We start from the raw sequence: 23,697 nt of genomic DNA, 5'->3' as shown, positions 1-23,697 counted from the left end.
CATGCATACAAAAGGGTATTACCCGTTTTCTTTTTTCTACACCACTCTTTTCTCTTGCTCCCTCGGATTCTGCTCCCCAGACATCCTCCCATAGGTACACCTCTGTTCCAGTTGGTGTATCGTTTAGGAGTGGAGATACCCGATTAACGGTAAACCCCTTCTGAGTCATCTTACCATGGATTATCCATTGATCAAGCCGCCTCTATTTTCACTAGTCACAGAATGGAACCTATATTTCGTGCTTATAAGTCTCATACGTTCTCCATTTGAGCCTTTCCATTCCTCTCATTTCACAGTATGACATGGGAAATTCTTTCCCTCATAAATGTCATTTCAGCCAACAGGATTAGTGAGTTACACACCTTGTTACATACTCATTAGACCCTGCATTCCTCCGTGACCGAGTGGTTTTACATATTCAACTTCATATCCTTCATAAGGTAGACGTTGCATCTCATCTTACTCAGAATATACTCTGCTCATTTTCCAACACCTCTCTCTCACCAAAGCGAGAGGGGTTTTCCACTCCTTGGACAGTAATAGTGTACTTGCATTCTATCTAGATCGCACTACACTCCATAGGAATTCCACCTAACTCTTTCCTTCTGTGGCAAGAGTCAACCTGCGAGTTCCACTGGGCAAACAGACCTATTCCTCCTAATTGACAGTCTGTATTTCTTTTCCTACCAACAAGCAGGCATTTCACTAAACACTGTGTAACCACACTCTGTTGCATCAGACCCAGCCTCAATAGCTTTCCTTCGGCCGGTGCTGCTTGTACATATTTATCAGGCTGCAACCTGGAGCTCTCTCCATACCTTCGCAGCCATTATTGCTTAGATATGACTAGCCGGCATGCTCCATGTTTGGCCAGTCCGTCTACTCCTATTCTTTTCGGTTTAACTACCCAACATCCTTCCACCAACTCGTTACGGGTTTCAGGATGTCCTCCGTTCCAAATTCCACCCCTGTCATTGCGCCTTTTGCATGTCTTGGGTGCATTTGGTGCACTCTTGGGCATCCTCAGCTTGGTACTCACCCATATGTGAGGACTACCATCCTGCTTGTCCTGTGAGAAAGTAAGTGTTGCTTACCTGTAACTGGTGTTCTCATGGGACAGCAGGATGTTAGTCCTCACGAAACCCACCCGCCACCCCGTTGAGTTGGGTATGTATATGTTTTTCCTTTTATTTTAGTTTCGCTTGCGCTTTTAGCTATAAGACGACACTGAGGGAGACACCTGTTGTTCACAGGGATAACTGCAGGCTGAGCATGCTCAGTGCACTCAGTGTGCCAATGTCAGTCAAAGCTTTGTAGAAACTTTGACAGAAAAGTTTTCCGTACAGGGCTCCATCCTGTGATGTCACCCATATGTGAGGACTAACATCCTGCTGTCCTGTGAGAATACCTGTTACAGGTAAGCAACACTTGCTTTATTCAGAACTTCCCTCTTCATGGTATGACATTTTGCCAGGGGTACTGTTACATTTTCTTACCAAACGCCACTGACACAACGTGTAGACAATGCTCTTGGGGCAATAGTGGAGCCCTGCTGCATGAACCCCCCAACTGGAAACCAGAGGCTGTTCCCAAGGGAATACTGATTCACGAGTAGGTTACACCTGCCCTGAGAACAAGGATGGGGGCTGTACCACTCATATGGCGTCAACCTGAGGACAAAAAGACAAACCCATTTGTTAGATTCACACTAAGAGGAAAGCAATGACAGAAAGGACATATTTTCAAGACGTTATTGTAATATTACATGGATGCGGCAAAACACATATCAGTGTGTACTAGTACATTCTCAAGTCACTGTTTCCAGGCTTTCTTCAATGGTTAATGATACCAGGATCACTGTAACAAGCATCCAAAATTGTGGTAATATAATATTCTGATTATTTGAGGCTAACTGTATTAGAGTTACAGCCCAAGATAGTACTTTACAATGTACTCTCTAGTCACTCATATTCCACTGCAACAGCTACACCTAGAACTGGAAAAAACGATCTTCTATACACTAAAAGTCCATACTTTGCAGTAGACGGCTAAAGCTGGGAGTCGAGTTAAGACAAATGTCGGTGACAGTCGGTGGAGAATAACTCATGCGTCAAAAGTTCTAAACATGACTCAACTCCAAGGTATCTCGCTTATCTAAATACTATTATGAAATTACACCATTCATTTATTAGTAATGCACTAATTAAAAATTAGTTAATTCCATTTCTGTTAGCACTCACCCACTACAAAGCAATTCTGGGTTCATGTTCTTTATAACTTCCAGTTAAGATATTTTTGTATTTAATTGGTGTTGCACTCTGAATGTAAATGAAATGACAAATTTGACTAATCTCCTGTGCAAAGTGAACCATTTTAAGTCATAGGTGCATGATTCCTGTGATTATTCACATGCAAGAATGCAAAAAGAGATGGAATGAAGTGGGCACAGACATGCTACTGTCCAATAAAATATTGTTTTTTCAATTCTGGCTGGCTGGCATCATCTCTCGTGCAGAGCTCTATCTCTAACATTAGGTGGCGATATGAGGAAAGGAAAACAGGAGGCAGAATACCGAGCAACCAGGAAGAGCACACAGCTGACAGCCAGGTAAGCAAGAAGCATGAAGAGCCAAACCCCAGGAGAAAAGGGATCCAGAAATGAGAAATAACCAGGTTTCCGTCCCTAAAATTCAGACAGAAAAAAAATTGTCACAATATTCATTAGAACCATGTAAATATCATCTGGAATCAGCACAAGTAACAATAAAAAAAACTAAACTAAATCCTAACTATCTAACATAAGGAGTCCCTGAGGATAAATTAATACAGGAGTCACCAAGTCAAAATGGAAATCCATCCGTAGAGGACTGGCAGTTTTCTGAATGGAAGACTTGGGGCAATCAGGCAATGACACTATAAGAATGGTAATAAACCAGCTACAAGTGCAATTACGCCACAGCAACACAGGTAATAAGAGGAGGGATACATTAAGAAAGGCTGCCATTTGTGTTATTTATTGCTAACTAGCAGTGACAGCATTAATTATCATATGAGAATCTGCATAACAATTTTAATAACACTGAAAGATTTCTTACCATATGAACTCTGTACAGGATGCTAATTCCCAAAGTCATGAATGGCTTTGAGAAATCAATCACCTTTTCTCTCTCTGCAGTGATTGTGAGGCCAGCAACCGCTAAATCTGCTTTCTGCAAATAAAGGAAGAATGGTATGAATCTAGTGTCTTCTTGGCAAGAGAAAATCCCATCATTGCACGTGGGGCTGTGGGAGAGGAGTGGGAAAGAAGTAGAAGATGATAAATTATGCATCTATCCATTCTCTCCTCCATCTTAGGGGTGAGCTGGGGTCAGAGGCCTTCAAAGTGCATAACATGGATAATATGCTAAGGAATTTGGACCAATACAATATTTTAAGATTACGTTTGAGTTTTCAAAACAAAAGCCAGACAGGTCGGGACAAAATGACATAAAGAATACAATAACAGAAGTCAGAGTCTTATGATGAGCAACCTTCAAATGTTTATGGGGAAGGGAAGGAGAAGCCCCTAAGCTATCTCAGAGAAAGATCTCCCTCCCTCCCACACACACATACATACACACACCCCACACCAGCATACGGTCCTTAAACACTTTAATATTCAAAAAGCTCTGACATCAGGGTTGTCCCTGCATCATACTATATAGAGAGATTTGAGGCACAGGGAACCTTACTAATGTCACCAGGATTTTAAGAGCGAAACGAGAGAAAAAAGATGAATCATGTTACTGGTATACTCTCTGTTAATACAGGCGGAATAATCAAACTGCCAGCATCAGTGCAAACTCTGCGGGTAGTCTGCACCAGTAATCAAAGCAAAGCTATGCAGGTAGTTTTTCTTTGAATATTGGCTTAGGAAAAAGTCCCTGCAGAGATTTCCACCTGCTTTTTTGGTGGAAACATTTTTCAGTCCAAATGACATGCATTGTTGCCTCCCTGATTTAACTGCGTCTGTGGGAAAACCTCCAAACTGTACAGGTAGAATTACATGCATTGTTAAACAACGGGTGAAGATGGGCAATTTTCAAAAAGCACCTTTCTGTGGGTTTTACCTATGGAAATTGCTTTGAAAATTGCCCTCAATATTAAACTCATTTCATAATCAGTTTAGGTTATGAAAGATAAATTTAACATTTATAAGACTTTCATATTATTAAAATAATATGCTAAGATAATTACTACAATCTTCCTTATACAATCGTGTGCAAATATTTAGGCATCTCTGGTCAAATTATATGTTACAATGAATCTCTAAGTGAAGAGAAGTTGACAAAATCTCTATAAAGTTAAACATGATGAGGGAAATATTGAGCCGTAGTGCAGTTCGGCTAGTAGCCAAACTAAATTTATCCGGCTAACTTAACCCATATTTTCAGCAGCGCAGCCATGCCACTGAATGTATCTGGCTAACTCTGAATATCCCACAAAAAGGCAAACCTTTCCTTCTAACCCTGCTGCAGTATTGAACAGTCTCGACCCCAGGATAGATCAATGAGGCATTCCACGCCTTTCTTTCCTTGGATGTATCATGTTTTCTTTGTCATGCTCCCTGAGATTTTTATGACAGAAAAGCCAGAAAACAAATATGAAAAATAGTCTATCATGGAACCAGTTTGTAATCCATGGGATCCAGTTTATTGATGATATGCTGGATAGTATCAAATAATTTGATGAACCCAAAATAAACCTCATCTAGTTTATGCTCTTGATTTATGCCATTGAGGTGGTCATCCTCAGGGCCAGTGCTACCTGTTTTGTTGCCCTGTGCAAACAATTACTGTGCTGCCATCCTCTCTCCCCCTCAACTGCTAAAGCTCCATTAATTATAATGGTGCCATTCCTGGGCTTCTTATGTTTTCCTAACAATAACAAATTGTGTCTGAGCATCATTTACAGAAGCAGTGAGGTTAGAATAAGGCAACCAGAATAGTGGGCATATGTGGCATGCTTAAGTGGGCAAGTAGTTCATTTGCAGGGAAGGGTGGTTATCTGCAGAACAGTCCCATGGAAATTTGTTATAATCTACTCTCAAAATATATCTTAGAATTTTAAAATCAGTAAATATTTGAACCTCAGTAAAATGTATCAAGGCTGGTGGGTATGTCCTACATAGGAGGGAATTAATTATGCACCAGAAAATTTCAAATAATCCAAAAAACTCTAGCTGTTCTCAACATAAAAATTATAAAAAATAAAATAAAATAAGTGACCAAACCCCTCCAAACAATGTATATTCTGTGGGGACAAGTCCTGGTCAAATATTTTGAATTGGGTGCCAGAATATTTTACACCAAGCCCAGTGCAAGAGCATTAGGTGCCCTAGTTGAACCTTACAGTCTTAGGCCTTGCCCTCCCCTCCAGCCCCACAACACATAATTAAAAGTTATGCATTTATAGGAACAGATTTTACATGAACAAGGGCATTCTGAGGTAAAAATATCACAACATGTAATATTTAATATGGGGTAGATTTTCAAAGGGTTGCACGCGTAAGATACGTGTGCAACCCCCAAAAACCTACCCCTGCCTCCCCCTGCGCGCGCCAAGCCTACCTTGCATAGGCTCGGTGGCGCGCGCAAGCCCCGGGACGTGCATAAGTCCCGGGGCTTCGAATAAGGGGCTAGCTGGGGGCGTGGTCATGGTGGTGGGCTGGGGGTGTGTCTGGGGCATAGTGGTGGTCTGTGGGTGGGGCTGGAGGCGTGATGGCGGTACGGGGGCGGGACCGAGTGCTCCGGCACAACGTCCTGTGCCGGGGCAGCTAGCCAGCGGTGTGCGCAGGCATGACTCCACGAAATAAGGTGGGGGGGGATTTAGTTAGGGCTGGGGGGTGGGTTAGATAGGGGAAGGGAGGGAAAGGTGGGGGGGACAAAAAAAAAAGTTCCTTCCAAGGCCGCTCTGATTTCAGAGCGGCCTCGGAAGGAACGGAGGCAGGCTGCTTGGCTCGGCGCGCGCAGGTTGCACAATTGTGCACCCCCCTGCGTGCGCCGACCCTGGATTTTATAACATGCGCATGCCAGCGCGCGCATGTTATAAAATCGGGCGTAGATTTGTTCACGCCAGGTTGCGCGAACAAATCTGCGCCCTCACTTAAGTTTAAAGATTTGCCCCTATGTGTACTGCTGTGGTGCCAACCAGAAAACCCTGCAAAAAAAAAAAAAAAAGCACATGGAACTCCTGTTTTATTAGCCTTTTGTAATGTGTGTTGGATATGGGTTTGGCCCACAAAAAAAAACAAGTAAATGGAGTTACAATTATAGTATAGCAATTCTTCCATACCAAAAGTGCCAGCACTCAGACAGCAACAATCCTACTGATGAAAAGACAATACTACAAAAATTACACCAGGCCCTAAAACATCAATATATCTTGTTAGGAAATAAAACAAGCCAAGTTGCTATAGATCGCTATACCAAAGCTATATGCTAGCAGAATACCTCACCTCAGTCACACATGCCGAACACAGAATAAAGAGAGCATAAAATATAAATAGAAATGTGCAGGCAAAAACTGAATTGGAAATCTGAACAAGCAAGATTCTCTATATAGTGCAACAGTAAAAAAAACAAAACCGCCCCCACAAAAAACAAATATTAACATAGTTCATACATTATCAAACAATAAAATCAAGAAATATAAATTAATAATAGTAAAACCATTATAATAAAAAGAATAAACATTGCAAAACAGCTAACAGAATAACATCTATTAATTAAAAACATATACAATTTTTTAAAAATTTCCCAAACACCAATAAAATATTTCAAAACACCAGACATATCAAATAACACCCAGTAATTAAAACAAATCCATTTGATTTCCAGTTACCTGAAACTGCCATGAATTAGTGGAAAAAGGTGGGCGCACAAATTTTCTCCTCTCTCATATACACACACACACATACATAAACATGTTCATTCTCTCATACAATACACACCCACATGTTCTCTCACACAAGCAAACACATGCTCTTACATACGCACGTGCACACATTCATTGTTATACACACACATGCATGCACATGCTCATATGCACCTACATGTTCACAAGCTCACACACACACACTTCCTTACATGTTCATGTTCTCTCACACAAACATGCATGCATACTATCTCACAAACATGCACCCACGTGTTCATGCTCTCTCATACACATGTGCATCTGTATGCTCGTGCTCTCATGCATGCATGCACATGCCTTCATGTTCATTCTCACACACATGCACACACACACAAACATGCTCTTTCACACGCTTGGGCCACTGCGTGCTTGGCTGCTGTTGCCTCTGTTGCTGCTGTGTGCAAGTGCATGGCTTGCATAGTGGATTCTGCCAGCCTTGGTAAACCAATCAGAGATATTGATTCTCAAAGTACCATCAGGCCTGCAAGTTCACCATAGGGTTTTAGAATTGCCTCATGGGCAATTGTCCATGGGCTTGCAAGCATATTTTTAAAGGGAAACTCCCTGCAGAATTTTCATTCAAACTGCAGGGCTGGCTGGCATGCCTACAAGCTTTGCACTTGCTTTAGAGCAGGTGCAAAAGCTAGAGTGTAAGTCATATATAAGGATTTAAAAAAGAAATCCCTGCACATTTTCTGCTGGCTCCGCTCTCTCCCGGGCTAGAGCCCCCATCCCTTTGTGGTGTGAAAAACACAAGTACTTTTACCCCCAGAGAGAGAAGGCAGTTTTTCAGCCTCCAATTTTATCTGGGTAACTGAAAAATAAAAACATGATGACAGAAAAAAAACATAGCCTATCTGGTCTGCCCATCCGCCCAACTAATTTATCTTTACAATTGCCATCACTCTCTCAGAGATCCCCTCTATTTATCCCATGCTTTCTTGTATTCAGATACCATTTTTGCACTAAGATTACTCCTGAGTCTAACCCCTTTCACTCTCACTCCATGATCCCTCATTCTAGAGCTTAATAACCCGGTAAAATCTTTTGTAAACTGTCTTCCCCATCTTTAGAAGCACATTCTTATTACATGGAGATGCCTGTATTACAATTTGTAGTTTTATTCACTTTTAAAAATGCAGAGAAAACATGAATTCCTTCCATCAATTAATTAATATAATTGCAAATGACTAAGTCCAATTCAGTGAAGGAATTAAATTCAGATTCTGTCACGAATACAGATGTAATAGTTGCTACTACCCTTAACAGAAGTCTTGGGGTTAGCTTATACGAGCTCCAGTTGCTACTACTCTTAACAGAAGGCTTGGCAGTAGCTTGCATGGAGTGGCAGTTGTTAATACCCTTAAAATAATGTAAAACACTTGCTGGGCAGACTGGATGGCCCATTTTGGTCTTTATCTGCCATCATTCACTATGTTATTATGTTAATAAACTACATGTTTCTGTTGCAAGCTGGCTGGCTGGCTGTGCTTGTCTTCTCAATCATGGCTGGAGCAATCTACAGCTGGAACTTTAGCCAAATCTAGTTAGATAGAAACCTTAATTCAGCCCTGTACAAGTAGTGACAATTTTACCATTCAACATAAGTCACCAATGAGTCCCTGCTAGAAGAAAAGCATGGAATGTGCTAAACTTTTCAGACTGAGTTATTTGAAAGAGTAACATGTTCTTTTCCTCAAGAGGATTCTAGAATTTTAATCCTTTTTATGTCAATTACAATTAGAGTGAAATCAAGGAAATTTGGAACCCATGATTTTATTAATGCTTACCCTTGTGATTAACTCTCCCACCATACCAGTCCAAGTGCCATTGGCCTCAGGGACCCCATAGACTCCATCTGCGACCAGGCGGATCTTATAGTTAAAGTGCAGGATTTCAGACAGTTCCTGGAGCATGTCCACACAGAAACCCTCATATCGGTCATTGCCCTCCAGGTTGTGGTGATTCCCCTTCAGCATTAAGTATGGGTTTTCCTGCAGAGAAACTGAGGACAATCATTCTCATTGTCACTTCAGTATCACAGCTGATACCTCAACATTCCATCAACCTCAGTGTCTCCATAAAAATGCTGATATTACGACAAAGACCTTTGATGTTGCATCTAGAGCTCCACCATCTCAGCAAAGTAAAAGCCTTGTGCTTAAATTTAAAAAAAAAAAAAAAGTGCATGCAGGAGAACAGAAATTGTAAGATCCTAATAGAGATGTGAATCGGAACTGGAATCGGTTCAGATTCCGGTTCCAATTCACACGTGGGTTTTTTTTCATCGGGCCCAATCGCGGTTTTGTTTATTGGCTGCGCCCGAGCCGATAAACAAAAAACCCACCCCGAACCTTTAAAACTAATACCTTAGCTTCCCCCTCCCTCCCAACCCCCCCAAAAACATTTTACAAGTACCTGGTGGTCCAGTGGGGGTCCCTGGAGCGATCTCCCGCTCCCGGGCCGTCAGCTGCCACTAATCAAAATGGCGCCGATGGCCCTTTGCCCTTACCATGTGACAGGGTATCCGTGCCATTGGCTGGACCCTGTCACATGGTAGGAGCACTGGATGGCCCGTGCCATCTTGTGCTCCTACCATGTGACAGGGGCTGACCAATGGCACCAGTAGCCCCTGTGACATAGTAAGGGCAAAGGCTATCGGCGCCATTTTGATTACTGGCAGCCGATGGCCCGAGTGCAGGAGATAGCTCCTGGACCCCCGCTGGACCACCAGGGGCTTTTGGCAAGTCTTGGGGGACCCTCCTGACCCCCACAAGACTTGCCAAAAGTCCAGCGGGGGTCCCGGAGCGACTTCCTGCACTCGGACCGTCGGCTGCCAGTATTCAAAATGGCGCCGATAGCCTTTGCCCTTACTATGTCACAGGGCTACAGGTGCCATTGGTCAGCCCCTGTCACATGGTAGGAGCACAAGATGGCACCGGCCATCCAGTGCTCCTACTATGTGACAGGGTCCGGCCAATGGCACGGATACCCTGTCACATGGTAAGGGGAAAGGGCCATCGGCGCCATTTTGATTAGTGGCAGTCGACGGCCCGGGAGCGGGAGATCGCTCCAGGGACCCCCACTGGACCACCAGGTACCTGTAAAAAGGTTTTGGGGGGTCGGGAGGGTGGGGGAAGCTAAGGGATTAATTTTAAAGGGTCGGGGTGGGTTTAGGGGTTATTTTTGTGTGCTGTTTTTCCCGCCCTCCCACAAAACGATAAGAGAACCCCCACGATCAATATCGTGGGGTTTTCCTATCATTTTGGGGGAGCCCCCGATTTCTGACTATTTTGAAAATATCGTCCGATATTTTAAATCGTCTGAAGCCCGATTTCACATCCTTAGATCCTAAGGGTCTAATGCAAGGACTTTTTTTAGCATTTCAAAGAAGACCTGACCCACCAAATATATTGGTGAAATCTAGGAGTTCCTCTATTTTAGTTTTCCACATAGGAATTTCTTGCAATTTCTTCATGTTATCAGATTTCTAACAAGGATGATGGAGTAAGAAGATGCCCCTTCTAATAGTCTGCCTCTGTTTGTTCTCTTAATGCACTTGACCTGCCTCAATCTCATTGGTTTGGCATTCTGACAATTTTGAAGACACAAACCTTCATCTTTAATTCACTAACTGTGTTTCAAACCTGAAACTATTTCCTGGCTTCATTTAAAATTGTACCTATTCCCAATCAGAGCTCTCTCCCTTGTTGCTTCTAAAGCCCTCAAATGTCAAATTACATTTCCATATGAAACGTCAACATGAGTTTAATTTCTACTGTCAAGACGTTCTCCTCAGCAGAGTAATGATACTCCTGACAAAATCTGCATATGGAGCACTGAACCAATAGACAAAAAAAAGCCACAGACAGGTGCACAAAACTGAAATTGGCGTGGGTGCGTTCTTACTTACCAGAATAGTAGTAACTATGAGAGTGGTGTTAAACAGACTGTCAGAGATGTTGGAAGAGAATAATCTTTTGTCCATGGAGAGTCCGTGAGTAACGTGCCAGTGTCCAATCTGTAGAGATGCAAATTATTGAGAACATATAATAGGAACAAATTGACATCTTAGAATATCTCATTATTACACTTATGTAACAATCAACCTAGTCCTTGCAATCCAAAGGAAGACACTTTCTGGAAAAAGCAGGTGGATTTCACTTACACTGATTTTTTTTCTTATTAAAGTGTTGAGATCAGGGGAGATTTACCTTCAGTTTATTGCAAAAGTAGCAGACTGGCTCATAAAAATATTCATGGGCTGCTGCTGAAGGGGCTTTGAGAGCCACCAATACCTAGTGGTTAGTGCATTCTTTCCCAGGCCTTATTCTTAATGCCTTCAAAACATTAGTGTCTCTTTCTAAATCCGGATGCAAATCTCGCAGCACCATCACTATAGTTCAGTCTAACCTACCTTCTTGATTACAAAGCATTTTTAAATTCAAGATATTGATACTGCAGAAATTAAGAGGATAATTTTCAAAGGCATTTCCACGGGTATAATAGTATTTTATTTGTTATTTATTGGATAGTCTACCTTTTCCCAAGATTAGCCTAAAGGCAGATTACAATAAATTTAAATGAAAGAATAGCAAGTAAGACAAGTTTACAGTTAGAATCAGATTTACAGTTAAATTAGCACTGGGAACCCAGTGGTGGATTGAGGTCTCTGTAGAGAATGCCTGGCCAAAAAGCCATGCCTTAACTTTTTTTTTTCTCTGAAAGTGAGGTAATGTAGCTCAAGGCATAGGGGTAGTGGTACCTTGTTCCAAATTTTTGGGGCATAACAGCCGAAAGTACAAAGCACAGGACAATCTGGCAGCAGCCTGAGGAGGAAAGGAAAGGCAAGCCATTTGGGTGGACTGAAATTCTCTTGTGGGTGTGTAGGAGGAGAGAATTTGGGAGAGGTACTCAGGGGCCTGTTTATTCACACACTTTTAGGGCGAAGCAGAGAGTTTTGAATTTTATCCTGCTTTCAACTGGGAGCCAGTGTGGTTGATGTAGTATTGGTTTTATGTGGTCAGTTGCTTTTGGCTCCCTCCGAAATTCTAGCTGCAGTATTTTATAGGAGCTAGAGATGCTTCATGCTGTATTGTGAGATGCCATTGAATAGAAAGTTGCAGTAGTCAAGTTGGCTGGTGATTAACCATGGATTAGAATAATGAGATTATGCTTATGAAGGTAGTTGGCACAGAAACATAAATGAGGTCCTTGCCAATTCAGTGATGTGCGTTTCCATTGTGAGGTTCTAATCGAGTTGAAGCCCCTTAGGACACTAGTGGCAAACTCTGGCCTTCGAGGGCCACAAACAGGCCAGGTTTTCAGGATATCCACAATGAATATGCATGAGATAGATCTGCATGCTCTGCCTCCAATGTATGCAAAACTATCTCATGCATATTCATTGTGGTTATCCTGAAAACCTGGCCTGTTTGTGGCCCTCGAGGACTGGAGTTCGCCACCCCTGCCTTAGGATGTAAGAGATAACTTGATAGGTACCCACAGGAATGCCCACCTGATATGCAGGTAAACGAGCATGTATATTTACCCAGACTGAGCAGAGGTAATACTGGGATCATTTTAGCAGGTGTAACTTGTGCGGGTAGATTTGGTGGGATAATTTTCAAAGCATGCTTATGTACATAAGTCTAACTTATGCAAAGTGTTAGAAAATTACCCCCTAATTGATCAATATATAATTCTGATATTCATTAAACCTCTGAAGACCTTATGTATTATCATTATTTAATTCATTGCTATCTTTATTTATATCCGGAACGGACAGTGTATGTGGCAGTGCATATAGACAATACAGATGAGTTATTGAAGGAATAGAATGAATAACACAAAAGAAAAAGATATAGATGGTAACTCCAAAATGAGCATGTATGTGCTCATACATGTGCGTTTCAGAGCAGGAGCGAAGATACACTGGAATTTTTAATCATGCAGGAATGGTAACTTTCAAACCAGCATGCGGGTGCACATTTACGCTCATACGTCTGCCCACACCCAGGGTCGTGGCTGTTTTATAACATGTGCGTGCATGTTATAAAATAGTCTGGCTGCACTCACGTGTGTGCCAAATTTTAAATGGGCAAGCACGTGTTCACCGAAATGCCGCTTCTACCGCTTAAGTTGGGGGCTTTAAAAGGAGTACGCGCCGACACTATTCCTAGTTTTACCACTTTGTCCCCAGTTCGCCAAGTTGAGAGAGGTCCTCAAAACCCTCCCCTCCCAGTTTAATAGCCTTTACTCTGCCCAGTTAGCACCGTTACTTAAAACCCCGCAGATCTGCCTAGTTTTTTCTTTTTTTACTTACACATCATACATAGCAGAAGTAAAGTTACGAGGCAAGAGGCCTCAGCGCGTGCCAAGCCGCGTCAGTATTTATGCACCCATCTTATGTTCACGCCCCAAAACACCCATGCCCCACCAAGAACAGGCTCTGCTCCTTTTTGAAAATTTTCAAGATTTTGTGAGCTGCGGGAAATTTTGGGTCGATTTTAAAAGGAGCGCACATGGATGTGCCGATTTTATAACATGGCGCACGTGTTATAAAATCCGATGGCTGTGCGGACATGCGCACCAGATTTTAAAATCCACGCTTGCAAGTGCGGACGGCTCGTGGGGAGGGGGGGGGATTTTAAAAGGTCATGTGCGGCAACAGGAGTAGGGTTTCCCCAATTCCCTCCCAATTAAGGAGCGGACTGGAAGGGAACTTCCCTATACCCTGCCTAACCTTCCTACCCTTTCCCTTCTCCTCCCCGACCCTTAACCTCTTCCTAACTACTTACTTTTTTTTGTTCAAATACTTATTGTCCTGGCACGCCCCGCACCCCCCCCCCCCCGTCCCGTCCCTTTGGAGAAGCCCAGCACTTCAGCACATAATGGGGTTTACGTACGTAGCCAGGCCCTTCCTAAAATGTGCGCAGCACATGCAAGGCCCAGCCACGCATGTAAGCCCCCCCGTTTTTACGTGTGACGCCCTTTTAAAATCGGGCCGTATGCGCATATCTCAGTAGCTTTTAAAATCCGTTCAGTGCGCACAAACCTGATTTCTTTGCGCATCCCCTAATTAATGCATGCGTCAGGCTTTTAAAATTCACCTCATATGTTTTAAAATACACCAACCATGTATAAGTATGCTCCTGCTTTTAAGAGGTTACTCAAGCACAGCTAGCGCACGTGTCTTCCATAGGACTTTGTATATAAGTGGATTTTATTACATGCTCATGCGAGCCACTTTCTTAGTTTTCCAACTAGTCCACCACTTTGTCCAGTTAATATCGAGATCTTTCAGACCCCTCTGGTTCTTCATCCTGCATGCCGCCCAGTTGACCTGGATTCCCCACTCTGTCCGATGAGCCTAAAACCTGAGATCTACAGACTCGCTCCTCATTAGCAGCAGCAGTAAATTTACATGGATATCTCACGCATGCATGCTGCGGTTTTCAGTTTTAAAATATGGAGATAGGCGCATAAGTGTTGGGCCTGCCCCAAAATGCCCATGCCCCTCCCCTTTTCTGCCCCTTATTCCTCACACGCACATGAGTACTTATGCACTTATTTTGCGGCTTTTTAAAATCTGCGTTGCTTGCGTGCGGCCCACATGTGTATATAGGCATTTTTGCATGAGCATCCCTTTTAAAATCGACCTCATAATAGGTAAAGAGTGCTCTACTCCCTCTTTTACTTCTTGCTTCTTTAAATTTTAGGTAGATTTGTCTGTGTTAAGATTTTAGTAATGAGGCAAATTGGCAATATTATGAGGGCTGTTATTCATATGTGAATACGGTCAGAGATGGAAATTACCCACACAGAAGGTTGTTTAGCATTTTATAACTTTCATGATATTTTTATTTATCTATAATGTATTATGCTCTGCTTGAGTTTTATGATAATTTTGTTGAATTTGTTCTTATGATTGTGATTTGTTGCCTGTACATTGCCTGCAGCTCATGAGGTAGGCGATAAATAAACTTGACTAAATAAAAATAATCCAAACAGCTTAAAATATAAATTAATCCTCTACTGTTGTGGTACTTGGTCTTTCACCACTGACAGAAACACATAGAAATTTATGAGCTGAGTCTCCATTACTTGTGCTGGCAGTTCATTTGTATAGCATTCTGAATATTCAGATCTCCCAATTTCCAGCATTCACATTTAACCCCTTCCCACAATTGCTCCATGATGCTGGTGAGCTGGGGGCTAGTTTATTCAGACATGGAAGGAAAACAAGAGAGAAATGTTGATGGAGGGATGAGAACCCCCCCCCCAAAAAAATAAATACAGGGAGAAGGCGAAAGGGAATGAGACAAGGAAGAGTAAGAAGAGAGAAGAAAGTCTATAACATTTTCCATCTCATTTAGAGTTTAATGAAGAAGAATCCGTGTCTACCTGGGGATGACTGAGAAATGAAACAGAAATTCACTAGCAAAATTTAAAGAAGTTCCAAGACCTTGACTTGTCAGCTATTCTTCTATGAATAGCTTTAGAAATAAACCAGATCAGATCATGGTAACTGTTATTAGTTTAGTCCAAATGCTTTCATGCCTTTTGCATGCCATCTGTCATTTTAGATGGGTAACATGCATATTAAATCCATCCTCATCTCCCAAATTCCCCTTTTCTCTATCCCCCCAGTACCTTCACCAAGATCCCTTTCACCCAAAGAAAGAACCAAATGAATTAACTGGAGGAGGCAATGTCAGAAAAAGATTCTATTTTTGAAAAGTAAAATAAAAATGGACATTCATTAGTGTGCAAATATATGCACACTTATTTATTTAGCTATTTTATATACTGTCGTTCCAAATAAAAGATCACAACGGTTCACAACATGACGTACATATTATAGATCAACATGTACATTGACTGGAAGAGGTCAGAAACATATACTTTAAATGACGTCCTTGAGGATGCATGCTCTGAGTTCAAATGATTTTAAGTTAGGTTATAGGCATTTTGAAATAACTATGGTTTTAGGTCACGTTTGAATTCCTTTGTGTCTAGAGTCAGTCATAGAGATTCAGGCAGAGAGTTCCATAATTTTGGGCCTGCTATTGAGAACACACGGTCAGGTGATTGTTCTGTAATGATGTCACAACTAGCAATCCTTTGTTTTGAGATCTTAATGACTTCTGCAGCTTGTATGATTGTAGAGCTACATCTACCAAGCCAGAGTTGTATATTTGTCACATAATTGCTGCAGAATTTTGAAAAATCTGCACTGGCCATAATTGACTAAACCATAAGGGACATAGTTGTTGAAGAGCAGCTTCATAGGGATATCAAGCGTAACACTTTGGAAGGCGCACGACCCCTATGTTGTCATAAGATCATGTATGTTGCAGAAAGTACTCCTTACTGTACCAGGCTATCCTCTTGAAAATTTGAAATAAAAGAGTAAACATTTTGCCCAAACTTGCGTAAACCAAGATTAGGAAATACTTCCCAAGAGATTTATAAACTTGTTCATGTCATGAGTTGAAAATATTGCTTTGCTACTGTTTATGTCCCTGTTCGATGTAAACCAACCTGATAAGGTATTTAACCTTGAAGGCCGGTATAGAAAAATGCTAAATAAATAAATAAATAAATAAATATACATTTGTTTTCAGAAAGTCTCATTTCACAACACAATGCCATTTATGGGCCAAAATTTACAACAAAGACACATTTTTTGAGACTCTATACATGGCTAACAGGTATAATTCCTAAAATGGCATAATACTATTAGTAAGAGTCTTCTGTTTGCTCCCTGATATGCCATTCTATCTATGTAATATAGGCTATAGCCTATCTGCTGTGCTACCTCAATAGTAACAAATGGAATCACCTCAAACTACTGCACTGTACAGCTAAATAAGACAAAATGGATCTCTGGTAAGAACACCAAATGCTTTAAAAAAACATGCAGGCTGATGCAATATCAGGTGCTCAGGTCAGCATGCTGCTAAACGTGCAGTTGGATGCACAGACTTGCGCCTGATGGTATCAACACATCCAAATGTGTTCAGTTCTGGAGACTGTATCTCAAAACAGACATTGACAGGATGGAGGCTGTCCAGAGAACTGTGACAAAAATGGTGGGGGGTCTCCATCAAATGACTTATGAGGAGAGGTTGAAGGACCTAAATATGTATACCCTGGAGGAGAGGAGTTGCAGGGGAGATATGATACAGACCTTCAGATACCTGAAAGGTCTTAATGATGCACAATCAACAAACCTTCTCCGTTGGAAATAAATTAGTAGAACTAGGGGTCACGAAATGAAACTCCATTGAGGAAGACTCAGAACCAACATCAGGAAATATTTCTTCACGGAGAGGGTGGTGGATGCTGGAATACCCTTCCAGAAAAGGTGGTGAAGACAAACACAGTGAAAGATTTCAAAGGGACATAGGATAAATACTGTGGATCCTAGGGACTAAAGGATGGAATTGAAGAGGGAAGTGCATGGGGGTAACTTGCTGTGTGGCAGTTGCTACCCTTGGCCAGTGGGCCTTAATGCTGTTGGTGCAGCTCCAATATTGCTCTTTGCTTTAACAGTAGGGGGAAAAAAAGAGGGATGGAATCGGACTCAGACAGCAGCCAACGAGGACACTGGATTTTGGGGTCTAGGAAAACAAGTAGGAGTGGGGGTAACTTGCTGATGCGGCTGTTGATGCCCTTGACCAATAAGGCTGATTCTTTAGATGCTACCACGAGCTTGCTGGGCAGACTGGATGGACCGTTTGGTCCTTTACTGCCATCGTTTCTATGTTTCATTTCTATGTTTCAAAACATGCGTCCAAACCAGCACGTAGCTAATAGCTCTCATCACATGTAAATGCCATGTTGAGGCTATTAGCTAGTACCCCTGATGTAAAAAAAAAACCATGCACCCAACGTGCACATTTTAACCCTCAAAAATTAATGCCAGTCCTGGAACCGGTGTTAAGTCTTGAGGAGCCCCAAAAGTTGAATAAAAAAGCAAAAAATACTGCTTTTCTGTGGTTCCTCTGACTTAATATCATCGCAATATTAAGTCGGAGGAACTACAGAAATAAATAGCAAGGGAAAAAAAAGTCTTGACAGCGGTCAGGTTTGGAAAACAGATGCTCAGTTTACGAGCATCCATTATTCTAACCTGTGTCAGCCACTTCTCCTGGGCACCCGATGCCAAGGAAGCACTAGGGACACACAATTTCCCCTAGCGCCTCCTTTTTAACATAGCAACTCATTAGCATACTGCATCGCGTGCCCGGAAGAGGTGGATGGGCGCACGTTAGGAAAGCAGGCGTTTAAATCATGAGTGCCTGTTTTTCATGCGTACATATTGCATCAGCCTAATGGTACATTGCTTGGATGGGGTAAAGAAATGAAACATTTCCCTGCAATTGGTACAGATCATTAGTTGATAAACATGTGAGTCCTAAAACTTTTGTGGGGGCAATTTTTGAATTATCCTGATAGGGACAAAAAACATACCTCTTTTATATTCATGGGCTTTGCACCAAATTTCAAAGTAAAAGCACACCTGTACTTTTGTTCTGAAATTTGTTGTGGGTATAAAGTACTTGCAGTTGCTTGCATCTGCTTTTTCTGCAGGAAGCATATGCACAAATGCCGTTTGTATGCCTACTTTGCTTCTCCTGACTTCATTGTGTCCCCGACTACACCACCTCTCAGTGTTCCACAATGTATGCATGTTCAGCCTCACTGCGGGAGGACAGTTTTCAGGCAGCTGATTAAAACACTTAAAATAATTTTTACTCTTCTAAATTACTTTGAAAATTTTCCTTCACTGCACTAATACTGTATGTTGTGCAATAGGCTCTGTATAGGGATTCAATTAATAATTAGTACAAGTCATTCAGGTTTGATAGGTGAAGGAATTCCCTGGTCAGAAAAGCTCACATTGTGTGTGTTTATTCTTGAATATCCCTAGTCTTATATATTCTTGCTCCTCTATGGAAAGTAGTTGCTATGGGATGCTGGAATGTGGCTACTATAATCACATTTTCTCGTTTTGGCTTATCCTATTGTTCTGTATAATTTAAAGTTGTCAGGCATCTGTGGCAAATCAAACTGGTAAGTTGCTATGTGCCTATAGGTAAGTTGGTTGGACAGAGTCTGAATTTTCCCCTAAATTGATAAGGCTTGCAGTTCACCTGCAGGCTTTTCAAACCTTTTGAAGATAGGTTACAAGGTCAAAACAGGATGGAAGAGAGGCCTAGTGTTGCATTCAATGTTACGCATGCCGCCCGTGGCAGACCCACAGCGTGGCCCTCTCACCTTCTCATATGGACTCCAGCTCCTGGTTCCTCTTCACTGGTGGTGGTGGGCCGCCAGCTCCGACCTCGGGTCGCCTCCAGTTCCTCCGGCTCTGCCATGGTCCCCAGTGTTGCCAGCCAAGATGTCCTTGCTCTTCAGGTCTCTCCTCATGGCCCGCGGATAGACGCCGCCATCAGCGCCGCGCCCCTCCCTAGGCGAGTGTGCATCGCTAGTTCTTTTAAAGGGCCCATGGCGGGAACCTGGCTGCGGCCTTGGATGCTGACGTCAGACTCTTCAGCGTATATAAGCTCAGGCCTCGCTCCTTAGCGTTGCCTTTGCAACAGGTCTCCTCGTACTCAGAGTACTCGTTGCTGATAGAGAATCCTCTCTACCTTGTGTTCCTGTTTTCTGTGGTTCCCGGTTCCTGTCTTCCTCGTTCCTGCCTCCTCTATGTGTTGGACTGACTCTTTGGATTTCAACCCTGCTTTGTTTGACTACTCTTCAGCTCGTCTCCAGCCCTGAACCTCAGCTACGCTCGACTACGCCTGCCTTCTCCATGCCCTGACCATTGCCTTTCTTGACTACGCCTGCCTTCTCCGTGCCCTGACCATTGCCTTTCTTGACTACGCCTGCCTTCTCCGTGTCCTGACCCTTGCCTTGATTGACTATGCTACAGACCTCTCTGAGTCCAGAGTTCCACATTGCTTGCCACAACCTCCGCTTGCCACCGGCTCCGATCCTAGCCTGTCAGTGATGCCTCCTTTTGTCTGTCCTCTGAACGTAGACTTACAAGCCTCTGGCCTTTATTTGCTTGAGTGCCTCCAGTTATCTTTTGTTCTTTGGCGCCTGAGTTCTGTACCGAATCCAGTCCAGGGTAGGACTACGTCATCTGCCAGCTGCTGTCTCTGGTCTGAACCACATCTCTTTACTCTTTACTAACTAACCTCGAGGCCCACCTAAGTCCTGCCGGCCCCAGCACCCAAAGGCTCAACCCAAGGGGAATGAGGGTTGGTATAGGTGAAGCTCCAGAGGCCTCTCACTTCAGGCAATTGACAGTTATTGACAATTAATCAGTTTTATATACCGATGTTTGGTATTTAACTTCACATCGATTCACATTTTCTTTATATAATCAATAAAGTAAAACAAAGTACAATCATAATATTAATAATTAAAAAGTTTGATAACAAATTAAGAATATAAAAGCATATAGATAAGCATTAAAAATTAACAAAAATAATAAATAAATGAGATCATTGACAATTAATCAGTTTTATATACCGATGTATATACGGGTTGCGTCAACCCCACCTCGGCCTAAGGGTCCACCTCTGACACAACATTCAAGAAGCTCACAAGCTCCCCTCATAAGCTGCTGCACTTACCGTGACCATGGACTCCCTCAGGCCTTTCCCAACACCGGGCTGCCCCTCGGAGGTGTGGTGGGAAGCCATGCTGTGATGCAGTGGGATGCCGCTTAGCTCAAGTGCGGCAGAATACTGTCGATACCAGGAGGCCCTACTCTCCTTAGGGCATGTGCACGCCGACCGCTGCAAATTTAAAGGGCCAACGGCAGGAACCCTCTTGATATCACCTCTTCAGCCTCATAAAATGCCGCTCAGGACGCCTCTCCAGTGCCTCAGGAATAGATCAACTACTTTGGTAGCAGTGCTTTGCTTCAGTGTGTTCCTGCATTCCTGTTTCTGGTTCCCCTGTTCCTGTTTCGTGTTCCTGATTCCTATTCCTGGTTCCTGTGCTGGCAGTCTGGTCCATTTCCTTGAGTTCTTGTCTTGTCTTCTTCATGAACATAAGAAATTGCCATACTGGGTCAGACCAAGGGTCCATCAAGCCCAGCATCCTGTTTCCAACAGTGGCCAACCCAGGCTACAAGTACCTGGCAAGTACCCAAACACAGTAGATCCCACATTACTGATGCCAGTAATAGCAGTGGCTATGCTCTAAGTCAACTTGATTAATAGCAATAATGGACTTCTCCTCCAATAACTTATCCAAACCTTTTTTAAACCCAGTTGTACTAACTGCACTAACCACATCCTCTGGCAACAAATTCCAGAGCTTAATTGTGCGTTGAGTGAAAAAAAAACATTTCTCCAATTAGTTTTAAATGTGCTACCTGCTAAATTCATGGAGTGCCCCCTAGTCCTTCTATTATCTGAAAGCGTAAATAACTGATTCACATTTACCCGTTCTAGACCTCTCATGATTTTAAAGACTTCTATCATATCACCCTTCTGCCTTCTCTTCTCCAAGCTGACCAGCCCTAACCTCTTTAGCCTTTTCTCATAGGGGAGCTGTTCCATCTCCTTTATCATTTTGGTTGCCCTTCTCTGTACCTTCTCCAGCGCAACTATATATTTTTTGAGATGCAGCAACCAGAACTGTACACAGTATTCAAGGTGCGGTCTCACCATGGAGCCATACAGAAGCATTATGACATTTTCCATTTTATTCACCATTCCCTTCCTAATAATTCCTAACATTCTGTTTGCCTTTTTGACTGCCGCAGCACACTGAGCAGACGATTTCAATGTATTATCCACTATGTTGCCTAGATCTTTTTCCTGGGTGGTAACTCCTAATATGGAACCTAACATCATGTAACTACAGCATGGGTTATTTTTCCCTATATGCATCACCTTGCACTTGTCCACATTAAATTTCATCTGCCATTTGGATGCCCAATCTTCCAGTCTTGCAAGGTCCTCCTGTAATATATCACAGTCTGCTTGTGATTTAACTACTCTGAATAATTTTGTATCATCTGCAAATTTGATTACCTCACTCATCGAATTCCTTTCCAGATCATTTATAAATATACTGAAAAGCAGTGGTCCAAGTACAGATCCCTGAGGCACTCCACTGCTTACCCTTTGCTACTGAGAAAATTGACCATTTAGTCCTATTTTCTGTTTCCTATCTTTTAACCAGTTTGTAATCCACGAAAGGACATTGCCTCTTATGCCATGAGTTTTCTTAGAAGTCTCTCATGAGGGACTTTGTCAAATGTCTTCTGAAAATCCAAATACACTACATCTACCGGTTCACCTTTATCCACATGTTTATTAACCCCTTCAAAAAAATGAAGCAGATTTGTTAGGCAAGACTTCCGTTGTGTAAATCCGTGCTGACTGGTTTCAATTAAACCATGTTTTTCTATATGCTCTGTGATTTTGATCTTTAGAATAGTTTCCACTATTTTTCCTGGCTCTGAAGTCAGGCTCACTGGTCTATACTTTCTCTGATTGCCCCTGGAGCCTTTTTTAAATATTGGGATTACATTTGCCACCAATCTTCAGGTACAATGGATGATTTTAATGATAGGTTACAAATGTTAACTAATAGATCTGAAATTTCATTTTTGAGTTCCTTCAGAACCCTGGGGTGCATACCATCTGGTCCAGGTGATTCGCTACTCTTTAGTTTGTCAATCTGGTCTACTACATCTTCCAGGTTTACAACGATTTGATTCAGTTCATCTGACACATCACCCTTGAAAACCATCTCTAGAACCGGTATCTCCCCAACATTAGTAAACATAGAAGCAAAGAATTCATATAGTCTCCAAGCCTTCGTCTTCAGTCTTAAGTGTCTTCTGCTCTTGCCTGTGCTGCTCCTTGCCTCCCTACCTTCTCTTCATCCCTTGTTGTCCCCTCGGACGCATCCCTGGTTTGACTTTGGCTCGGACTCTGACTCTGATTGAACTCTGCCTGCCACTGACCACTGCTTGAACCCTGACTCTTATCGAACTCCGTCTGCCACTGACCACTGCCTAAGCCGGTCCTCCCTTGCTGCCACCTGCCCTGACCACTGCCTGATTCTGACTTCACCTGTATTTCTCCTGCAGTAGACCCTGGTCTGCAACTCTACCTTCTCAATGGACCTTTGCCTCACCAGCAGAGGCCCGCGCCTAAGTCCTGCAGGCCCCGGCACCCAAGAGCTCAACCTAAGGGGAATGAGGGCTGGTACAGGCGAAGCTCCAGTTGAACCTCTGCCACAGCCAGTTCCACCAGCTGATAATGAGGACCTGCATGGCTCCTCCCTGCAGGTTGCATGAACTTCACCTCGGTCCACGGGTCCATGCCCGCAACACCTAGAAACCTTCTAAGGAAGAGTGTGCTTCAGTGTAAAGAAGGGCGGCCTATCTTACTTTAAGTGGGAGTGAGTTCCAGCAGAGAGAGACAGGTCTACCATTCTTCAAGAGAGACTGAATTCTGCATAGAGATAGGAGCCTATCATTCTTCAAGGCGGAGAGGGTTTCCATACTTAAAGGAGGTATGCAGGTTCCTGTGTAGAGAGACAAAGGCCTACCATACTGTCAGGTTGGAAGGCTCTGCAGCACAAACTATGCTGGTTAGTGTTTCAGTGCTGTTTTATTAATAGATAAAGCAATAACATAAATATTCCCTGACTTATGATGTATTGCAGGTACAAATCAACAGGTAACTTCAACCAAGG

General features: G+C 42.7%; 1 protein-coding gene across 1 annotated transcript in view; it reads right to left on the bottom strand.

Annotated features, from left to right (window-relative positions):
- GRIK4 (glutamate ionotropic receptor kainate type subunit 4) overlaps positions 1-23,697 on the bottom strand; it is a 252,360-nt gene that overhangs the window by 35,713 nt on the left and 192,950 nt on the right. The window contains exons 12-16 of the mRNA XM_029572271.1: positions 10,868-10,975; positions 8,745-8,948; positions 3,096-3,209; positions 2,574-2,683; positions 1,497-1,670 (exon numbers count right to left, since the gene is read on the bottom strand). Coding sequence (XP_029428131.1) covers positions 1,497-1,670; positions 2,574-2,683; positions 3,096-3,209; positions 8,745-8,948; positions 10,868-10,975 — 710 coding nt within the window. The remainder of the gene's footprint in view (positions 1-1,496; positions 1,671-2,573; positions 2,684-3,095; positions 3,210-8,744; positions 8,949-10,867; positions 10,976-23,697) is intronic.

Source organism: Rhinatrema bivittatum, chromosome 12 (genome assembly GCF_901001135.1).
Source record: "Rhinatrema bivittatum chromosome 12, aRhiBiv1.1, whole genome shotgun sequence".
Lineage (NCBI taxonomy): Eukaryota > Metazoa > Chordata > Amphibia > Gymnophiona > Rhinatrematidae > Rhinatrema > Rhinatrema bivittatum.
Note: the sequence above shows the minus strand (reverse complement) of the source record. Positions and strands in the feature narration are given on the sequence as shown.